General features: G+C 41.3%; 1 protein-coding gene across 7 annotated transcripts in view; it reads right to left on the reverse strand.

Annotated features, from left to right (window-relative positions):
* Nucleotides 1–17,222, reverse strand: part of DHX32 (DEAH-box helicase 32 (putative)) — a 37,954-nt gene that overhangs the window by 12,672 nt on the left and 8,060 nt on the right. For 5 of the 7 annotated variants that reach the window (XM_077350067.1, XM_077350072.1, XM_077350068.1 and 2 more), the window contains 5 exons: nucleotides 15,182–15,375; nucleotides 12,902–13,274; nucleotides 10,196–10,435; nucleotides 6,907–7,006; nucleotides 6,663–6,821 (listed from right to left, as the gene is read on the reverse strand). In XM_077350067.1, coding sequence (XP_077206182.1) covers nucleotides 6,663–6,821; nucleotides 6,907–7,006; nucleotides 10,196–10,435; nucleotides 12,902–13,274; nucleotides 15,182–15,375 — 1,066 coding nt within the window. Of the gene's footprint in view, nucleotides 1–6,662; nucleotides 6,822–6,906; nucleotides 7,007–10,195; nucleotides 10,436–12,901; nucleotides 13,275–15,181; nucleotides 15,402–17,222 lie in introns of all 7 variants that reach the window. The other 2 variants (XM_077350073.1, XM_077350074.1) reach the window with 1 other exon arrangement.

Genomic DNA, 17,222 nt, shown 5'->3' on the forward strand with positions numbered 1-17,222 from the left:
ACTGATCCAAGTCTAATAGTGTAAAAGTGCTATTGAACCAGGGAAATGTCATTGCTCTCTTTTAAACATGGAGAATGGAGGAGAATTTGTTTAAGATAAATGTCTTTTGCAGAACTGTCTGAAATTCTTGTTCAGTAAGATTGACATTGATAAAATCTTTCTCTAGTTTCACATCTGCATTACGGAAATATCAGTGGCCAGTCTTAGATAAAAGCTTGTGAATTTTTAGATTCTTCCAAGTCTAACCATGATTTTTAAAAAGTACTGCCTTAATCATAGCCAAGTGAAATTGGTTAACTTCTCCCAGGGCAGCCCAATGGACTGTAGCAGGCTGAGACATGCTTTTACTTCCAGACATTAAACAAAGAGACAGTACATTTACTGCAAATGATGAGCTGTCTAAAGTGTCGTTTTGGTTCAACTAGTGTATTCAACAGGGCAACGCTGCAGTATAAATGGCTGACTTGAGGGTATCATATTTAAGACTAGTTTTTGTAAGATACTGTTTTTCTGTTCTTTTCCAAGTATTAGACTTCTGTAGCACAACCATTCAACAAGTAATGATTCCTTGTACTGTTTTGAATGACCATGTTAGAAAATGTCGGACCATTCATCATTACTGGTATTCCACCCTTCCTCTAAGGAGCACAGATTAGCTCTTTAACTTGACACTATCCCTATGAGGGCTTATGTTTACCTTGCTGCAGCCAATGAGGAGCCACTTAACATTTTCAACACAATTCCCCCAGTATCAAGAAACCAAGCATAGATAATTCTGAATCGATGGTTAACCACTAGGAAATTGCCATCATAAAAGGTGTTAAGTATGCCGTGTGTAATAAAGCCAACTGTGGTTTGAGATAAATGTTTTCACCCAAGCCTGCACCCTGTTACAGATATGGGCCTTCAAGAAATATAAGGTGTCCCTCTCTAAGCAAGAGCTTCCCCACTTGTTTCATGAAGGTATGCCATATCACTTCTTTTTACCATGAAACTTATTACCAAACACACGGCGCATGAAAAAAAAGTTAAACCTTCTATTGAAATATGGGCACACAAATCACAAATGATGCAATCTTGCTTTTGCGTGGAAATGGGTTCCTAAGTAAAAGAGCAACTATGAAGTGTCCCTTGACTCAGACATTAAAATGGAGGTCATGCAGTAGCACTACTAAAGGCTAATAGAAGTAGTAATATATTTATCACACTGAGGCTAAATCAATTTTATGCAAAGTGAAGATGAAGTACATTTGGAAGGTCTAATGGAAACTATAATGGGTTTATAAAATAGTATTTCAGAGGAGCCTTGCCAGTGGAAAAGCTGAACCAAATTAGGTACTCAAAAACTTTGAAATGATAAGCTGCTACTCAGGACAATATACTTTCTTCTGAGGATGAAAAGATGGCTATTCCTCTCACAGTGCAAAATAACTGGGCTACAACTTCAAGAAACTCATATGGGATACAGTTCTGTGTCCAGCTACTCCAGTGTAGTTGATAGACTTCAGACAGAGTTGTAGTCTCTCCCTCTCTCTTTTCCCCGTTTGCAGACCAAGTTCTTGAACAATAAAACTAAAAAACCTAAATAAAACCCAGATCCAAAAACACCACCCTTCAACACTTCTCTACTGCCTCTAGAAACTGAGTGACAAAATAAATACATTGGGTATCAGAATCATCTAGGAAGAATTAAACCTTTTGCTTTAATGTCACTAGAGGAAGCATAGTCCATTTACCAAGCCATGGCATAATCAATATGAGCCTAAACTGGAGCACATGAGGGTATTGCAGGAAAATATGTACAAGAGAGTCCATTGAATCGAGGGGACAGGACATAAACAATCTGGAAAAGTGATCTTTAGCAAACAACCGTGCAATACCATTGAAAAGGGACAGTTGAATTGTGAATACATAACGGTTCTACATAACCAAGGAATCGAAATACGAAGGGAGTTGATCATTAGAAAAAAGGATCATCTCTTCTGGTAAGAGTTTATTAATCAATTGAAGTCCTCTCAGAGCTCTCTAATGACCAGATCCCAACCCTTTTCAAATGGGTTATATGCCCTGGATTTGATACTGTTGGGAAGTGATGCTTTGTTTGTTTTTGCTTCACCAAAGGGATCATGGTGTATTTGTCCACCTCCAACATTTACCCTGGTTTTTATCCAGTCTTTCCCTTTGTTGCTTTGTTGAGAAGTGTTGGGAAAGAATATAGCAAAGCCTGGATAGCTGTCATGTGAGTAGGAAAGTTCAGATCTTCTTGGTCCTGTCCTGATGACAACCGTTTTTCTTGTCCCAGCAGTTGTATCAGCAACCACAGAAGCAAAGGGAAAACAAAATAAGCCTGTGTGGAAACCATCCCTCTCTCAAAGTTTAAAGATGTTACCACTTAAACACAGGTGGGGGTGGTTGTACTGCCAGCCTTCTGGGAAACCTTCGATGGCCCATTATGCACGGCCACCGAAACAGCGATTTCGGGTCACATGGAAAACGCGGAGGGGGAAGAAGCGAAGCAAACCGCTTATGCACGGGACGGGACGCAACGGCAGCAAAACCCAGAGTAACCGATTATGCACACGGCGACCCCGGCGCCGCTTCTGGTTGTGCCCCGGTCATCCGGAAGCTGCACTTTCTTCCGTGTTTCGCTAACACGGCTTTTTCGGCGGCATGCACCGAATCTGCGTCCGGTTGCAGCCGGCACCGTGCGTTATCGGTGATTTTAGTCGCCGCCATTCCACCCTGAATATGCGCTATTCCCCCCTTGCATAATGGGCCCATAGGAGATTAGGAGAGCTGTTTTAGAGCCATTGGAAAGTTGGTGTGCAAAAAGGTGTTTGATGGAGACTCTGGGGTTTTGTGGGGACAGTGAACACTAATCTGTTTGTTTGTATGTTTATATCATGTTTTAGGTGTTTTTGTACAGTACTTCCTCGGTACAATTTTTGTAAGTCTTTGAGCCCATTGTTGATGGTGGGAAAAGCTATGAATAAATCACAGTGAAACAATTACACTGACTGAGAAGAGAATGCTTGGATCTGAACTTTGTTTTACCTCTTTCTTGTTTAACTGAACCTATTTAGGAAAGTAAGTATAGTTTACTACATCTGAAGTGGAGGGAAACTCTGGTAATTGGAAATGAGCAGTCAAAGACTCCTCAACATATCTAGGTGGCAGTTAAAGTCCTGCATTTCAGTGAAAGAAATATCACTGGTTAGGGTAATAAAATCAATGTCATTAATACTATCCACTTCTACCTTGCTTTCCTCTTCAGTTAATTTACTTTCATTTGAAATTAAAACACAAAATTTACATTTAAATTATCCTAGCCAGCTGTGAAGGCAGACACAATGCTTTCCATAAGCTCTACCAGGAGAGAGGACTTGAATGACAATGTTAAGATGCAGTCCTGGACAGTAGAATAAAATAACCAATGTTCCTCGTCATCTTTTTGGAAGCCATCTTATCTGCAGGGAAATAATACCTTCTCTGTTTTTTCCTATGTCCTTAAAAGGTAATTTTAGAATAATAATGTCAAACCAAAAGAGCAAAATGTATGGCATTTGGAATACTGAAGGAAAATGCAAAAGATCTGATAGTATCTAGCAAAGATGTTTTATTTATTGCTAAAAGCAAGACTGTATCATCTGTGGAAGTATAGATCATTTTGCTTTAGGTGCCATTTCATGAAAAATTTGCCTTGCATTATCGGTGATTTTTAGCAATTGTATAACACTACCAGAGAGTGAAAGGATAAATGGAGACCATTCCCATAAATAAGACTAACTTAGCCATAAAGGTTAGGTTCAGGCATAATGCAAATCAAGATTTATTTTATCAGTTTATGATAGTGGGTTTCAGTAGAAAAATGATGGCCAAATTCTGGTTTGCCTCAACAAGTAGTGGCTACATTTCCTTTTCTTCTGCTGCCTGGAAGGCTGAGTCAACCTTGAGCCGGCTGCTGGGATTGAACTGCCAGCCTCATGGGCAGAGCTTTCAGATTACATGTCTGCTACCTTACCACTTTGTGCCACAAGAGGCTCTAGCAACAGGTAATAAATCTAAATAATAATAATAACAACAATAAAACCATTATTATATCAAGATGTACACATTCAGACATCCAGAAACACAGTTATGACTGTGCTTAATACACCATCTTTATTGCCTGACTTCAGTTCGTAGCTTGGTGAAACCTAATTAATCACAGTTAGTGGGTGATTTGCATTCAGACAATCACATTAGCCGTAGTTAGTTCAATTAAAACATAGTTTCCTGATTGAGTCATGATCCCAATAGAAACACTATTGTATACAAGTCATCTGAGGCTTCGGTCCCAACAATAACAGGAACTTTTTGTGTGTATATTAAGTGATATCAAGTATCTTCTGAGTTATGGCAATCCTATGAATTAATGACTTCCAAAACATCCTACGTCCTCAGATGTCAAAAATGAGGGCCAAGGCTTCCGTGACAGAGTCAATCCATCTCATGCTGAGTCTTTCTCTTTTCCTCCTGCCTTCAAGTTTTCCAGTGAATCTTGTCTTTTTGTAATGTAATCAAAGTAATATTGTCTCGGTTTGGTCATTTTAGCTTCTAGGGAGAGTTCAGGCTTGTTTTGATCTAGAACCCAATTATTTGTTTTTTTGGTAACCATGGTAACCATAATCTCTTATTATTTACATTTCCATGACCGCTCCTCTGGCCGGCTCAGGGCAGTTAACAACATAATAATTAGAACATAACAAGTACAATAACAATAGAATAACACATTAGCTTAAAACAATATGACACAATTAAAACACCTCTCTCAATTCTATTTCCATGTCTGAAGAAACGGCATATGAAAATACCTCATTTATTCCAGGGGAGCCTGTCGCAGGAGGGGACCAACTTGCATGATATTATTGGCCCCAACCAAATGCCTGCTCTGTCTTGCAGGCCCTTAAATAGAGCCAGCTTTTGAAGGGTCTGCAGCTCTTCTGGGAGATCATTCTCCCAGGCCGAGTCCAAACGTACCTCTTGAGGGCCTGAGATCACCAACTTGTTCGAATTGGCTGAGTGCAATGCCCTTTGGGGGGATATAGGCAGTCAGACGCTCTCTTAGGTATGTGGGGCCCAGGCTGCAAATGGTCTTAAAGATTTAAACCAAAACCTTAAGCCTTTAACCTGATCTGGAACTGAACCAGAAGCCAATGCAACTGCTTGAGGACAGGCATGACGTGGGTTCTTCTTGGTGCAGCTACATTTTGAACCAGTTGCAGTTTCTGGATCAGGGACAAGGGCAGGCCTGCATTGCCCAACTTTCACACACATACATAGATATGGGCAACACTGTAGTATGAATTATTTTGATCTTGGTTGACAGCAACAAATTTTTATACTTATGGATTTTTTCTAGCTCTTTCAGGACTGCCCTTCCCAGTCTCAAATTCCTTCTGATTTCTTGGCTGGAATCTTCTTTTTGGTTGCTGATCCAGCCAAGAAATAGAAAATCTTTAACAATTTCAATTTCTTCATCATCAGACCTAAAGCTGCGTAATTCATCAGGAGTCTTTACTTTGATATTTAGCACTAATCCTGCTTTTGTACTATACTTTAACCTTTACCACTGGTCATTTCAAATCTTCACTATTTACTGCCAGTAAAGCAGCATCTAGTAGTTACTGCCCAAACCCTCACCAACATGCCTTATTCTGCCCTTCCCTTCTATGAGGTCTCTTAGAGTTTTGCTGTATTTTGATATCAAAACATCCTACGTTTCTTGAATATGTTGTACTACATGTTTCAGAGAAGTACGGTGAAGTGTATGTCCAAAGTTTCCAATGGGATATATACATTTCTTGAAAGATCTTCTCTTCATGAGCAAAAACGTGCAGTCTTGAGGCACTAAGACTGTCACACTCATAGTAAGTGAGGCACTAAGATTGTCACACTCATCATAAATGTATTTTTAGAACAATACACGGTTGAAATAAAGTTTCATTTGTATGTACCCAGAGTTAGCTAGTCAGCAGTGTGAACAGTGCCTTTTGTCAGCCCACATGGTGAGTGAATTTCAAGAGTCCCTCATCCATTCAACTAACATTTTGTTTATACAGATACTGCTCCCCTGGTGTCAGTAGTCTTAGAAGCTTATAACTCTGCTTAGGGCTACCCAGTTAGCAGTTCCATATCATATTAGAAGAAGAAGAGTTGGTTCTTATATGCTGCTTTTCTCTACCCGGAGTCTCAAAGCGTCTTACAGTCACCTTCCCTTTCCTCTCCCCACAACAGACACCCTATGAGGTGGATGAGGCTGAGAGAGCCCTGATATCACTGCCCGGTCAGAACAGCTTTATCAGTACCGTGGCGAGCCCAAGGTCACCCAGCTGGCTGCATGTGGGGGAATGCAGAATCTAACCCGGCTCACCAGATTAGAAGTCTGCACTCCTAACCACTACACCAAGCTGGCTCTCTATTAATAGTCAGTACAAGGTTAAACAGCTCAAAAAGAGACAAAGAGACATATCTATGGTTTTCCTAGAAATTGCCCAGGAAACTCAACTCACACTTTAGAAGTTATTGTGCTACACAACCATTAGTAAATATCAGTTAGCAGCACCCCCCCCAAAGTAAAATTCATCAAAGGATAAAGCAATGGGGGTAACAATTTGTATTACCTGGCCTATCTAGGAAGTCACAGTGGCCTAGGCCTGCAATATCCATCCTTTTCAAAAAAAGAACCATGCTGACCAGGTTGGATTCCTGTATTTTGGCTGTTGGAAGTAGCTTCATTTCCTTCTCCACAAATTCTTCAGGATAAAGGCAGAAACATTTTCCTACCAGAGAGTTCAAAAGCAATATTGCTTTACGCACTATTTTCAGAGTGACATGGTGGTTTACAACTGACAACGATATTTTTACCTGACAAAGACATGGCCAGAATCTGTTTGCGCATCTCAGCTTGGCTTTTGCTAATGGGCTGTACGACAACCGTGTCTGCTCTGATTCTGGGATTGTATACCTTGTAATATGAAAAGAAACATAACTGTTATGTTATATGAAAAGAAACATAACTGATCAAACAACAAATGGGTTTGCATTAGATCACTTATTTTGCTTTGGAAGGATTCTCCTCCCCTCCCCCCATTTTATAAAATACTTAGCTGCAACTTCACTTGCTTTGCACCATATTTATTATTGTTCTGTCTTTAAACTGTAAACAGAATGTGTTGAAATAACTGATTGTTTATGTCAGGACTCAGGGCATTCATTTTGCTGAAATAAACACTGCCATCCCTTGGAGAAATTTCCTTTAAAATAATACAGAAGGTATTGGCTCAAAAGAGTCCCATTTTCTTCCTTCTTGCGTATGCCACAGTAGCAGCCATTGTGTTTAAATGGGAAGTCTATGACCAACCCCTATAACCCCATCCATCAGTACAAAGTACAAGTTCAAGAGCTTGAAAAGTCTGCCTTGAGTGGTGAGAAAGGATTGGGCAGGGATATGGGATCTCCACTTAGACTTTCTGTTCAGTATAATTACTGCCTTGTGCTGCCTGAATATGTGTCTGTGTAAGTGAGAGGATGGGCAATTGAACTGGTAGGAAGAAGGCATGGACTGGATTATGCTCGTGGATATGCCATTTATAGAATATGGTGAGGTAAGAGAATGGTTTGACTGTCTGGTTTTCTTTAATGAAAGAGAAGAATTACGCTATTGTTAGTCAATGTTCTATTTCATCTAATCTCTGGGCTTAATCTATTGGTATGCAAATGGAGTTTAGATATAATTTATATATGCAATGAATTTACCACCCAACTTCTGAACTTGCACAAGTGCTTATATTTTGCTAGTCCGATATCTAGGCAATAGCAGAATTAATGTGCACTCATTTGGTGGTGGTGGTGGTGGGGAAGAAGGCAACTGTTTTATCTAGGTGATAAAATGTTGAAGAAATTATTTTCATTATCTTTCTCCTCCTTCTCCCTCATTTGTCTGCCCTCTTCTCAAAGACTGCAGGAAGCAGCCACTTGGGCATTCCCTCAACAACATATAAGATGAAAAATGCTTGTGCAAATAATATTTGTTCCATTTATGTCTGACTCCTGAGCCACTGAGAAGATCATCAGGAGACACCAACCAATCTGTACAGTATATATATCAAATTAAATAAACCTCAATATCACAGTTTTACTTTTCAGTCAGTGTTTCCCATCTACCTTTTGTTGACTCAATTACATACGTGGAGAGTAAAGCATGTGTTATGCCCGCACCCGCCAATCCAGCACCAGGGGGCACTCTGGATGCTGGGGATCTCCCATAGCCACTGGGAGAACCGTCAATCATTGAACCGAACCTGCCTGTTTCCCTGAGGACAAGCAGCCTGAGCCCAGCCAGGCTGAGACCCAGACATATTATGTTAAGCCATTAGACAAGGTAGCTACCAGCCCAGAGGTCTCACTGGAGGAGCAGCGTCAGAGATCATTAAAGCCCTAGCAAACCCTGAACAGGGTCAGAAGAGGTGATCTACCCTGACAGGTGTCAGAAGATCAGTATGCTTGGCAGCTCGCTGTCAGGGTAGGTGTGGTCCAGCTGCAACTCCTTCCTCTGACGATTAGCTCTAGCTGCAGGCTCTCTGGCTGAAGGCTGTCCCACCCAACTTCTGGCTATTTCAGCAGAGCCTTGAGGCAAGGCTCTTTGTGGGGTCAATGTGTATGTTACCCTGCCAGTCTCCTGAGACTCCTGCTCCGGTTTGCCATGGCAAAGCTCTGTTCTTTCAACTCCCAGCTCTTTGATCTCTGGTTTGGCTGATGTTCCTGTCCCAGCTCTTCTACCTCTGACTTATTGGACCTCTGTCTCTTCAACTCTTTTGGCTTTAAACTCTGTTCCTGATTCTGACTCATGTTCTGTCTTTGTCCCTCTTTCTCTGGTTTTGACTCGGTTTGACTTCACTCCTCACCCTGCGTTCCTCTGTCTCTCCCAGCTCCCGATCTCCTGGATTGGACTTTGGACTTGGGGCAAGCTCTCTGCTCCAGCACAGCTACCTGGTCATGTAGGTGCAGCCTGATAGGCCAGCAGTTTGAACCCACCCCAACATGGAGCAGAGTTCGCTCATAACAATTCCCAGCATATATCCACCCAGACCACTCTGTTCCATGCCACTTATGACTTCCACCCCCCGTATCTGCCAGACCCCCTGGAAGAATTTGGGGGAGAACACCAGGTGCTTCAAGAGACCCTGCAGGAGACTCAATGGTGGTACAAACTCCCAGCACATGCACATTGAACTGAGGGACCACAATTGCCTGTAGGCAGCAAGGTCTAGCTGTCCACCAAACACCTCAAAAGCAGTCAGCTATCCAAGAAAATGGATGACCAGTACATTGGTCCATTTGAGGTTCTGCAACAGGTCAACATGCTTGCTCAACTTTGGACCAAACAACTCAATTGCAATCCAGCAGCCAGCTGTAACTGCCCAGACCCATGTTTTCTTTTTTTCTTGTTGGCCTTGATAGACCCCCTAGCAGGCTACAATGCCTGGCCTGGAGAATCATAAGTCCCAAGGGACCCTTATTAGGGAACAACCTTATTGTGTAATCCTATGTGGAAATACTTAAATCACAGTAATTCTTCAGTTGCTATGTAATTTTCAGTTGCTATGATAAGAGCCTGATTTCTCCCTCGTGGCATAGGAATAGTCAATCAATATTTGGGGAGGGCGGAATTCTCAGTTTATAAACTTTCTAGTGAATTAGATTAAAATAATCACATGGTACAATCTGAGGAGGAGGAAGAAGAAGAGGAAAAAAAGAAGAAGAAGAAAAAGAAGAAGAAGAACAAGAGTTGGTTCTTATATGATACCCTGTGAGGTGGGTGAGGCGGAGAGAACCCTGATATCACTGCTCAGTCAGAACAGTTTTATCAGTGCCATGGTGAGCCCAAGGTCACCCAGCTGGTTGCATGTGGGGGAGTGCAGAATCAAACCCGGCATGCCAGATTAGAAGTCCGCACTCCTAACCACTACACCAAACTGGCTCTCAAGACAAGGGGAACACACAGGAGAAGATGCAGCTGTCTTTCAGATTGGTAGCAGTGGATGGAGCACATCTCTTCCCATGCCACCATCTTGCCACTTGGGGTAGTAAAAAACAGTTGAGCCAGCACTGGTATAATTTAGAATGTAATATTAACCTCTGTTATTTTACTTACCTTTCTTCTCTGTATCCCAGTATCTATAACAAAGTTCACTGTATTGGATGAAACCAAAGGTTCCCCCAAACTTGTTGTTAGCAGCACTTTCCTTCTGTAACTTTTGACAGGCTTTTCTTCATTTGATTTGATGATTCTCTCTTGTTCATTAGGAATTAAAGGAACAGGTACCAATTCACCAAGATCAGGATTTAATTTATGCCTTTCTTGCTGAATAATCCAGAAGGCATTTCCTATTTCCTATAAGCATTTAAGATATTTCCCATCAGTATTAAAACAGGCTCATTTGTCAAAGCTGAATATATTCTTTTTCAAAAATGGATTTTATGTCTATGTAGCTCTAATGGCAAAAGCTGAAACAACCCCCCCCATCAAAAAAAAAAAAAAACCCTGCCACAGTGGTGATTAAATTAGGAAAACTAGAAGAGAACTATGTATAGAATCTTCAAACGTTGTAATGTAGTAATTTTGTTCGTTAAAGAATTTATTTCAGCTTTGGAAGAGACTCTTCTTTTTCCCCACCACAATTTTCTGAATTGTAATTGTCTGAACAGATTTATGCCATTTGATGGTCTACCATAGCTATGCCAGTCTTCACAGAAAGACATTCTAATATCCATAACAATACTTCAACATGCTTCTGAAACAGTAATATAGAAAAATTATAACACAGCCACTAGTTGTTCCATATCTGTATGCTCCACACACTTTGCTCAGAAATAGTAAGAATTAATTTGCAAGAATATCTATGTAGTTAACTTTGAAAATTGTTACTATGTCCTTAGTCTACTTAGAATATAAAGTATTGCAAATGTCATAAACCATGTATAAAAGTGACTATTTTTTCTTTATCTCTAATAAAATAATAGAACATATAGAGGAACTGTAAATTTTATTTATAGCTTTCTTCCCAGTGTCTGGGGGTAATAAAGATCAATAAAATGCTAAAAGAAGCCGTTAATTGAAAATTAAGTTTGAGAATTTAAAGGCATATAAGCACAAAAATTCTAAAGATTAAAGTAAGCTCCAAAGCCTTTGTTAAATGATATCATTATTCTTTTCTACTGCTATAAAATTATTCCTTACAAGATAGATGGAAAGAACTACAATGTGATTTAAACTACTTTTTTTCTCTCCTGAGGTCTGAAGAAACTCATCTGCATACTTTTCAGTTTCCTCAACTATTAACACATACCAGCAACAGAACTTTGTGCCAGCTTTCATTCTATCTAATTCTAAATAGTGCTTTAGAGTGTCAATCAATAAATCTGCATAACAGGGCCATGGACAAGAGAGCCGTATTCTAGCCGTATTCCAGGAGAGCTCTGGGAGAAGCACCAGATTTCCAGAAAAAATATGAACTATTTAAAATAACCCCGAAGCTCTAGAGACTATAAATCTCCAAAATCATAGGAGAAATGCCTGCTTCTTTAAGTAAAGTATGCCACTAAGGTCTTGCAAGATTATTTTGTAACATCCCGGAGGCCATTTGTCAGTGAAGGGGAAGAAGAAGAAAGAGAGACTAAAAAAATAGGAAGAAGAGGAGGTAAAGCTGGGGAAGAGAAGCAGAAAAGTCAAAAAGGGAAAGCAGAAGACAGGGGAAGGAAATAAGAAAAATGGGTGAGGGGCGGGAAGGAGCAGAGATTAGGGGTTTTTTTTAGAAGAGAGCCTCTTGTGGCGCAGAGTGGTAAGTGGCAGAAATGCTGTCTGAAGCTGTCTGTCCATGAGGTTGGGAGTTTGATCCCAGCAGCCGGCTCAAGGTTGACTCAGCCTTCCATCCTTCCGAGGTCGGTAAAATGAGTACCCAGCTTGCTGGGGGGTAAACGGTAATGACTGGGGAAGGCACTGGCAAGGCCACCCTGTATTGAGTCTGCCATGAAAACACTAGAGGGCGTCATCCCAAGGGTCAGACATGACCCGGTGCTTGCACAGGGGATACCTTTACCTTTTAGGAAAGTAGGTAGATATGTGGGAGAGAGAAAGAGAAGGACAGGAGAAAAGCTACAGGCACTTCCAGGAAGAGACAAAGGCCCTTCCTGCACTCATAGTTTATTTTCAATTATTGGATAAGTCGATATCTCTTTAAACCAAACCCTGTACTTGCACTTTGTTCCTTTTATTTTAATCTGCTTTTCTTTGGGGATTAGTGAATTTCTGCACACCAATGAGAAAAGTAGATACACTATTTGCGGGAGGGGGGAATCACATAATGTTCTTATTCGTCAGTTTGGAACAGGATGTGTCTTCTGAAACTGTAGGTGGAGATTCTTCTATTTGTAGGAAGCCAGCACAGGCAGCCGGTATGGGGAGAAGGCAAGCTGGGAAGGGATTTGCAGCCCAGCAGAAAAAAAGGAGGCAACCAGGCACACTAGATATATGTACACATAAAAATAACTCTCCCCAGCTCCAAGTTGGGAAAATGATGCAAGGGGAAGGCTAAAGCCCCATCTCCCTCCATGCACTGTAGTTTCCTTCGCTTTTGCCATGCATGCCCTTGGAAATTTTGCACATCAGGATCATTGGATTTGAGATTGTAGTGGACTGCTTCTAGAAAATTCTTGGCAGTAGCCTCCTCCTTTTCATTTAGTGTAACATGAGTACCTACTTGACTTTATGAATAACAGGTGTGAGTTTTGATGGGCTACAAAAATCACTTATTCTTGCATGTAAACATATGCATACAGAAATTTTCAACATATGACTTACTTGTTCACAGACTAGAAAGATCACAACATCACCTTTCCTTCTGGAGTTATGAATGTCAAAAAGCAGCCTTAGAGCAGACAAGAAGTATTCTTTTTGAATGCCAGAGATATATGCAACTTCTGTCTGGTATTGGCTTTCCACCCTTACGAGAGCCACAGTGCCATAATATGCTTGCAGTTTGCTGGACAACTGAAGAGATGTAATTACAATTAGCTTCAGCTCTGGCCTCAATATCAAGACATCTTTAAGGAGACCAAGCAATATATCTGTGGGGACAGTCCTTTCAAGCACACAATCTATGATGATGATTCCATAACTGCTCAGAAGGGGACTGGACATCATTTCTCTTTGAAGCATGTCATCTGTACTGAATCTGGAACCATACAAAACACAGACATTTTACTGCATAAAACTAAACACTGAGAGATGACACAGGTTGAGGTAAGCAACCTAAACCCTTTATGTCACATGGGACCAGTCAAGGCACTTCCTTCAGAAAGTGTAATCCATGAATGAGTTAACACAGGGCAGCAGGAGTGTCTTAGCTTTGAGCAAGGGAACTGCCAAAAATATGCCATGTCAAGGTTATGCTAACCTGTAAAAGGCCACAGTCCAATGTATTCATTGTCATCAAATTACACCATTGACTGCAGTAGATCATGTGTGTGTAAAATGCTGTTAAGTCTTACAGTGACCCTGGTAAGGGGCTTTCAAGACAAATGAGAAGCAGAGGTGGCATGCCATTGCCTTCACCCACAAAGTCTTTCTTTATGATTTCCCTTTCAAATACCAAGCCTGCTTAGCTTCCAAAATCTGACAAGATTGGGCCATACCATGCTGTCTTCCCTCTCACAGCAATTCTTAAACATGTGAAAATACATGCTAGACTGAGAGTGCAGCTGTCCTATGTTCAGAAAAACAGCAGTCACTAATCTAATATTAATTTTTTTTTCAGACTAGGAAAACAAATGTGATAGAACTTGAGAAAATCTTGCAATTTGCCGAAGCTTGACAAATTTTATTTGTTCTATTTCAGATTGCATATTAAAACACTGACTTTAATCCCACCTAAAATTTCCAAAAAATTCTTACAACTTCCCCTCTTCTAACTTACCCCAAACTATCCCGTTTAGGAAATTTTAGGAACAGTGCAAGCAACAGCTTTTAAACACATCTTAGTATAGAGTCAAACGCACCAGAGGTGAAGAACATTACTTAAAAGCTGATATATTTTTAAACTTCCATGAAGTATATATTGTACAGATATTCCCAAGATTCATTACTTTTTATGTTCAGGACACTGAATATACCACCTCAAGCAGGGCATCCACATCAACCACCTCCAAGCCTGAATTGTTTGTAATCCATCCACAACCTCCTCATCACCTCAGATAGACATAAGAAATCAACTGTCAGAAGGGGGCTTTACCACAGAGTGCCCCCTTTCCACAGAGGATGGACTTCTACCCTTTCCAGTGATGAGCCTAGCTCAATTGTACATGCTTAAAGCAACCAGAGAAGGCCTATTTACCTCAACATGAACGGCAGCATAATCGCGGGCTATCCGGGGCGCTGTGCCAGGCCAGGTCTGGCGGCAGCATCATGCACAATCGAGGATTAGCCCCGCTGCCCTGCTGCTGCCACCCTGGACTACCCGCCCCATGCTTAATCGGTCCATGTCAACCATTCCTTTTTCCTTGTAAGCTGTGGTAAACTATTGAGCAGAAGGTAAGTCACATGCAATTGGTCGAGTCCCATAGTTATAGTACCTAAGCTGGATGAGACGGTTAATTTTTATAGGAATTTCAGGGAGGTTAACAAAGGCATGGCCATGCCATGGACTGACATCATGATGTCAGCTATGTGCAGCCAAGTACCTTATCAGACCAGACTTCACCAAAGGGTACTGGCAGCATCTCTTGAAGGAACACGACTGGAAGAAAATAGCCTTTGCCCCCCTTCAATGTCTTTATCAGTTTAGGAAAATACTATTAAATCTCAACAGGGTTGCTGCAAACTTTCAACAATACATGGAGCTTGTACTGGGTAAAGGTGACCCCAGCTACCATTGTACCAGTGCAGCATGCTAATATCAACAAGAGACCTGCATATTTTCTACTGGCTACAATAGAGTATGATATTGGTTAGATTTGAATATAATACTAAAGTATCATGGAATCTTGGGAATTTGCTTTATATACTGAATCAAGTATATATTATACACATAGGCTCAAGACAAAGGTAGTTATTATTAAAGGGACTAAACAGAAATGCACCAACCTCAAGAGTGTTTCGTTGTTACAGCAATTATCATGAGGAACCACATAACCCACCTCGTGACCAATATTGACATCCATCTCATCAGCAACTCTCAATGCCAACCACACTGTAGTATGCTTACATGTTTGTGTGCAAACAATTGTTCCATGTTGAAAATGGGCAGCCAGAGAATATTCTGCACACCACTGGGGTACCTTGAATGTTAAAAAAGAGAATCATTCTGCAAAATAAACACATGTTGGGTTTTATTGTTTTTTTTTTGTTTATATATTTTCATTATAAGAGATGTCCCAAATGTGCCTATGTTACTTGCTAGCTGTCTGGCTACTAGCAACTGAACAGTTCAATAAGAGGAAATTATCTTCCTGGATAAAAGTCAAGACCCTGAGTCAGTTAAGTGGTCAAACATGAAGTGAAAGACAGTTCTGGGAATTCCTTGTTCTGCAGTAGATTAGTTGGAGTACATTAGAGAAGTGACAGGAATAGCCTCTGGAGAGAAGAGGACATCAACACTCTTGTTTTTGAACTCTCTGTTGTTTGCTTGGTTTAATAGTGTCATGTTACAGCAACTTCTGGTCAGGGCCACATTGTCTGCCCATACTTCCTGTTGGTCTCATCTATGGCCTTGTGATGATTTTAGTGCACTCAAAGGAAATGACCATCTGCTGGGAAGAAGTTAACAGCCAACAAAAATGTTTGTTTGAAGTAGAGCGACTATTTGTATTTATAATGGTAACTGCAGTACTTGTAGCAGAAGTCCGTAGTGGTTCTAAGTAGGGATGGGCTTGAATTGGAAAAATGCAGTTCAGTTCATGGTGGGTCCCATTTGTAAACCATGGACCATTACAATTTTTTAGCTACCTCAGAAACCGGTTTGGTTTGTGATATTTGTGAGGCAGTAGAATGGACCCCTGGCATTCTAGAGACACCAAAGTTGCTGAGACACAAAGTTGTCATTGTCCCAGAAAGTTCTTTCCTGGAGGTACCTTATTTGGGGAGCCATAACTTAGACCCTGTAAATCCAGTCCTCACCAAACTTGGAGGGCAGGTAGACGAGAGTCCTCTGGAGATTATCTGCAACTTTAGTGTCTCTAGCTTAGAGTTGGGTGCTTTGGCTGCCGAAGTGGATGGTCTAGTCTGAAGCAGCTAGCACCATGGCATGGGGGGAGGTGCGGCTCTGGCACTCCAGTCAGTGCCCACACGCAATCGCAGAATGCTGTCCCTGTGTGCGTGCTCCGTCTGATGCGCCAGCACTGGCACCACCCTTACCCTCCCCCGCGGCGCTGGCTGCTTCGGGCTGGAATGGCTATTTTGGCGGCTGAAGCGCTGAACCCTAATAGATTGCACAGAATCTGTATTATATACTTCTGAACCTCCTGAACCTGCACCTGTAAAAATGACTGCTGTGGTCATTTTGAGAGGTGCAGGTTCAGGGCATTCAGGAGTATATAGAACAAATCCTGTATAAGTTAGAGATGTAAAACTTGGAAGGAATGTAGAGAAGCATCTAGGGGCAATGTTCTGCTGATACAGCATGCTGCTGGGTCATGAGGGAAGCTGAGAGCAGGAACAACACAGTCAACCGAACTTCTTGCAGCTGTGGAAATTGCACTGAAAGGAATGTCCAAGGTCACAGTCATAAACAAACCAGGAGTCAGAAGCCAGAGGGTTACCAGATCAGGGAAAGTTCAGAACACATTGAAAAGTCAAAACCGAGAAGTCAAAGATTCCAACTCGGATTGTCCAGAATCAAGGTAATTGTTAACTTTTTGGAGTCATCCGGGAGATCAGGAACAAAACCTGTAGTTATGCTGTATTAGAAACTAAGCACGTTGCATCCACACTGCATTCTTCACAGGCGTTCCTTAAATCAGGCTGAGCAGTCTTTGTTGGCATGTGGCTGGTTTGGGCAAATCAGGACTACTTGATGCAGGTCTGGTGACTCTAGGGATACAACTTGAAGTTCCTGACTCCTTAGTCTTTGTTGACTGGCTGCACTCCTTTATCTGCTGAGTTCCCTCCTGTTTCAATTTTCTGAGAA

Source organism: Paroedura picta, chromosome 8, assembly GCF_049243985.1.
Source record: "Paroedura picta isolate Pp20150507F chromosome 8, Ppicta_v3.0, whole genome shotgun sequence".
Classification (NCBI taxonomy): Eukaryota; Metazoa; Chordata; class Lepidosauria; order Squamata; family Gekkonidae; genus Paroedura; species Paroedura picta.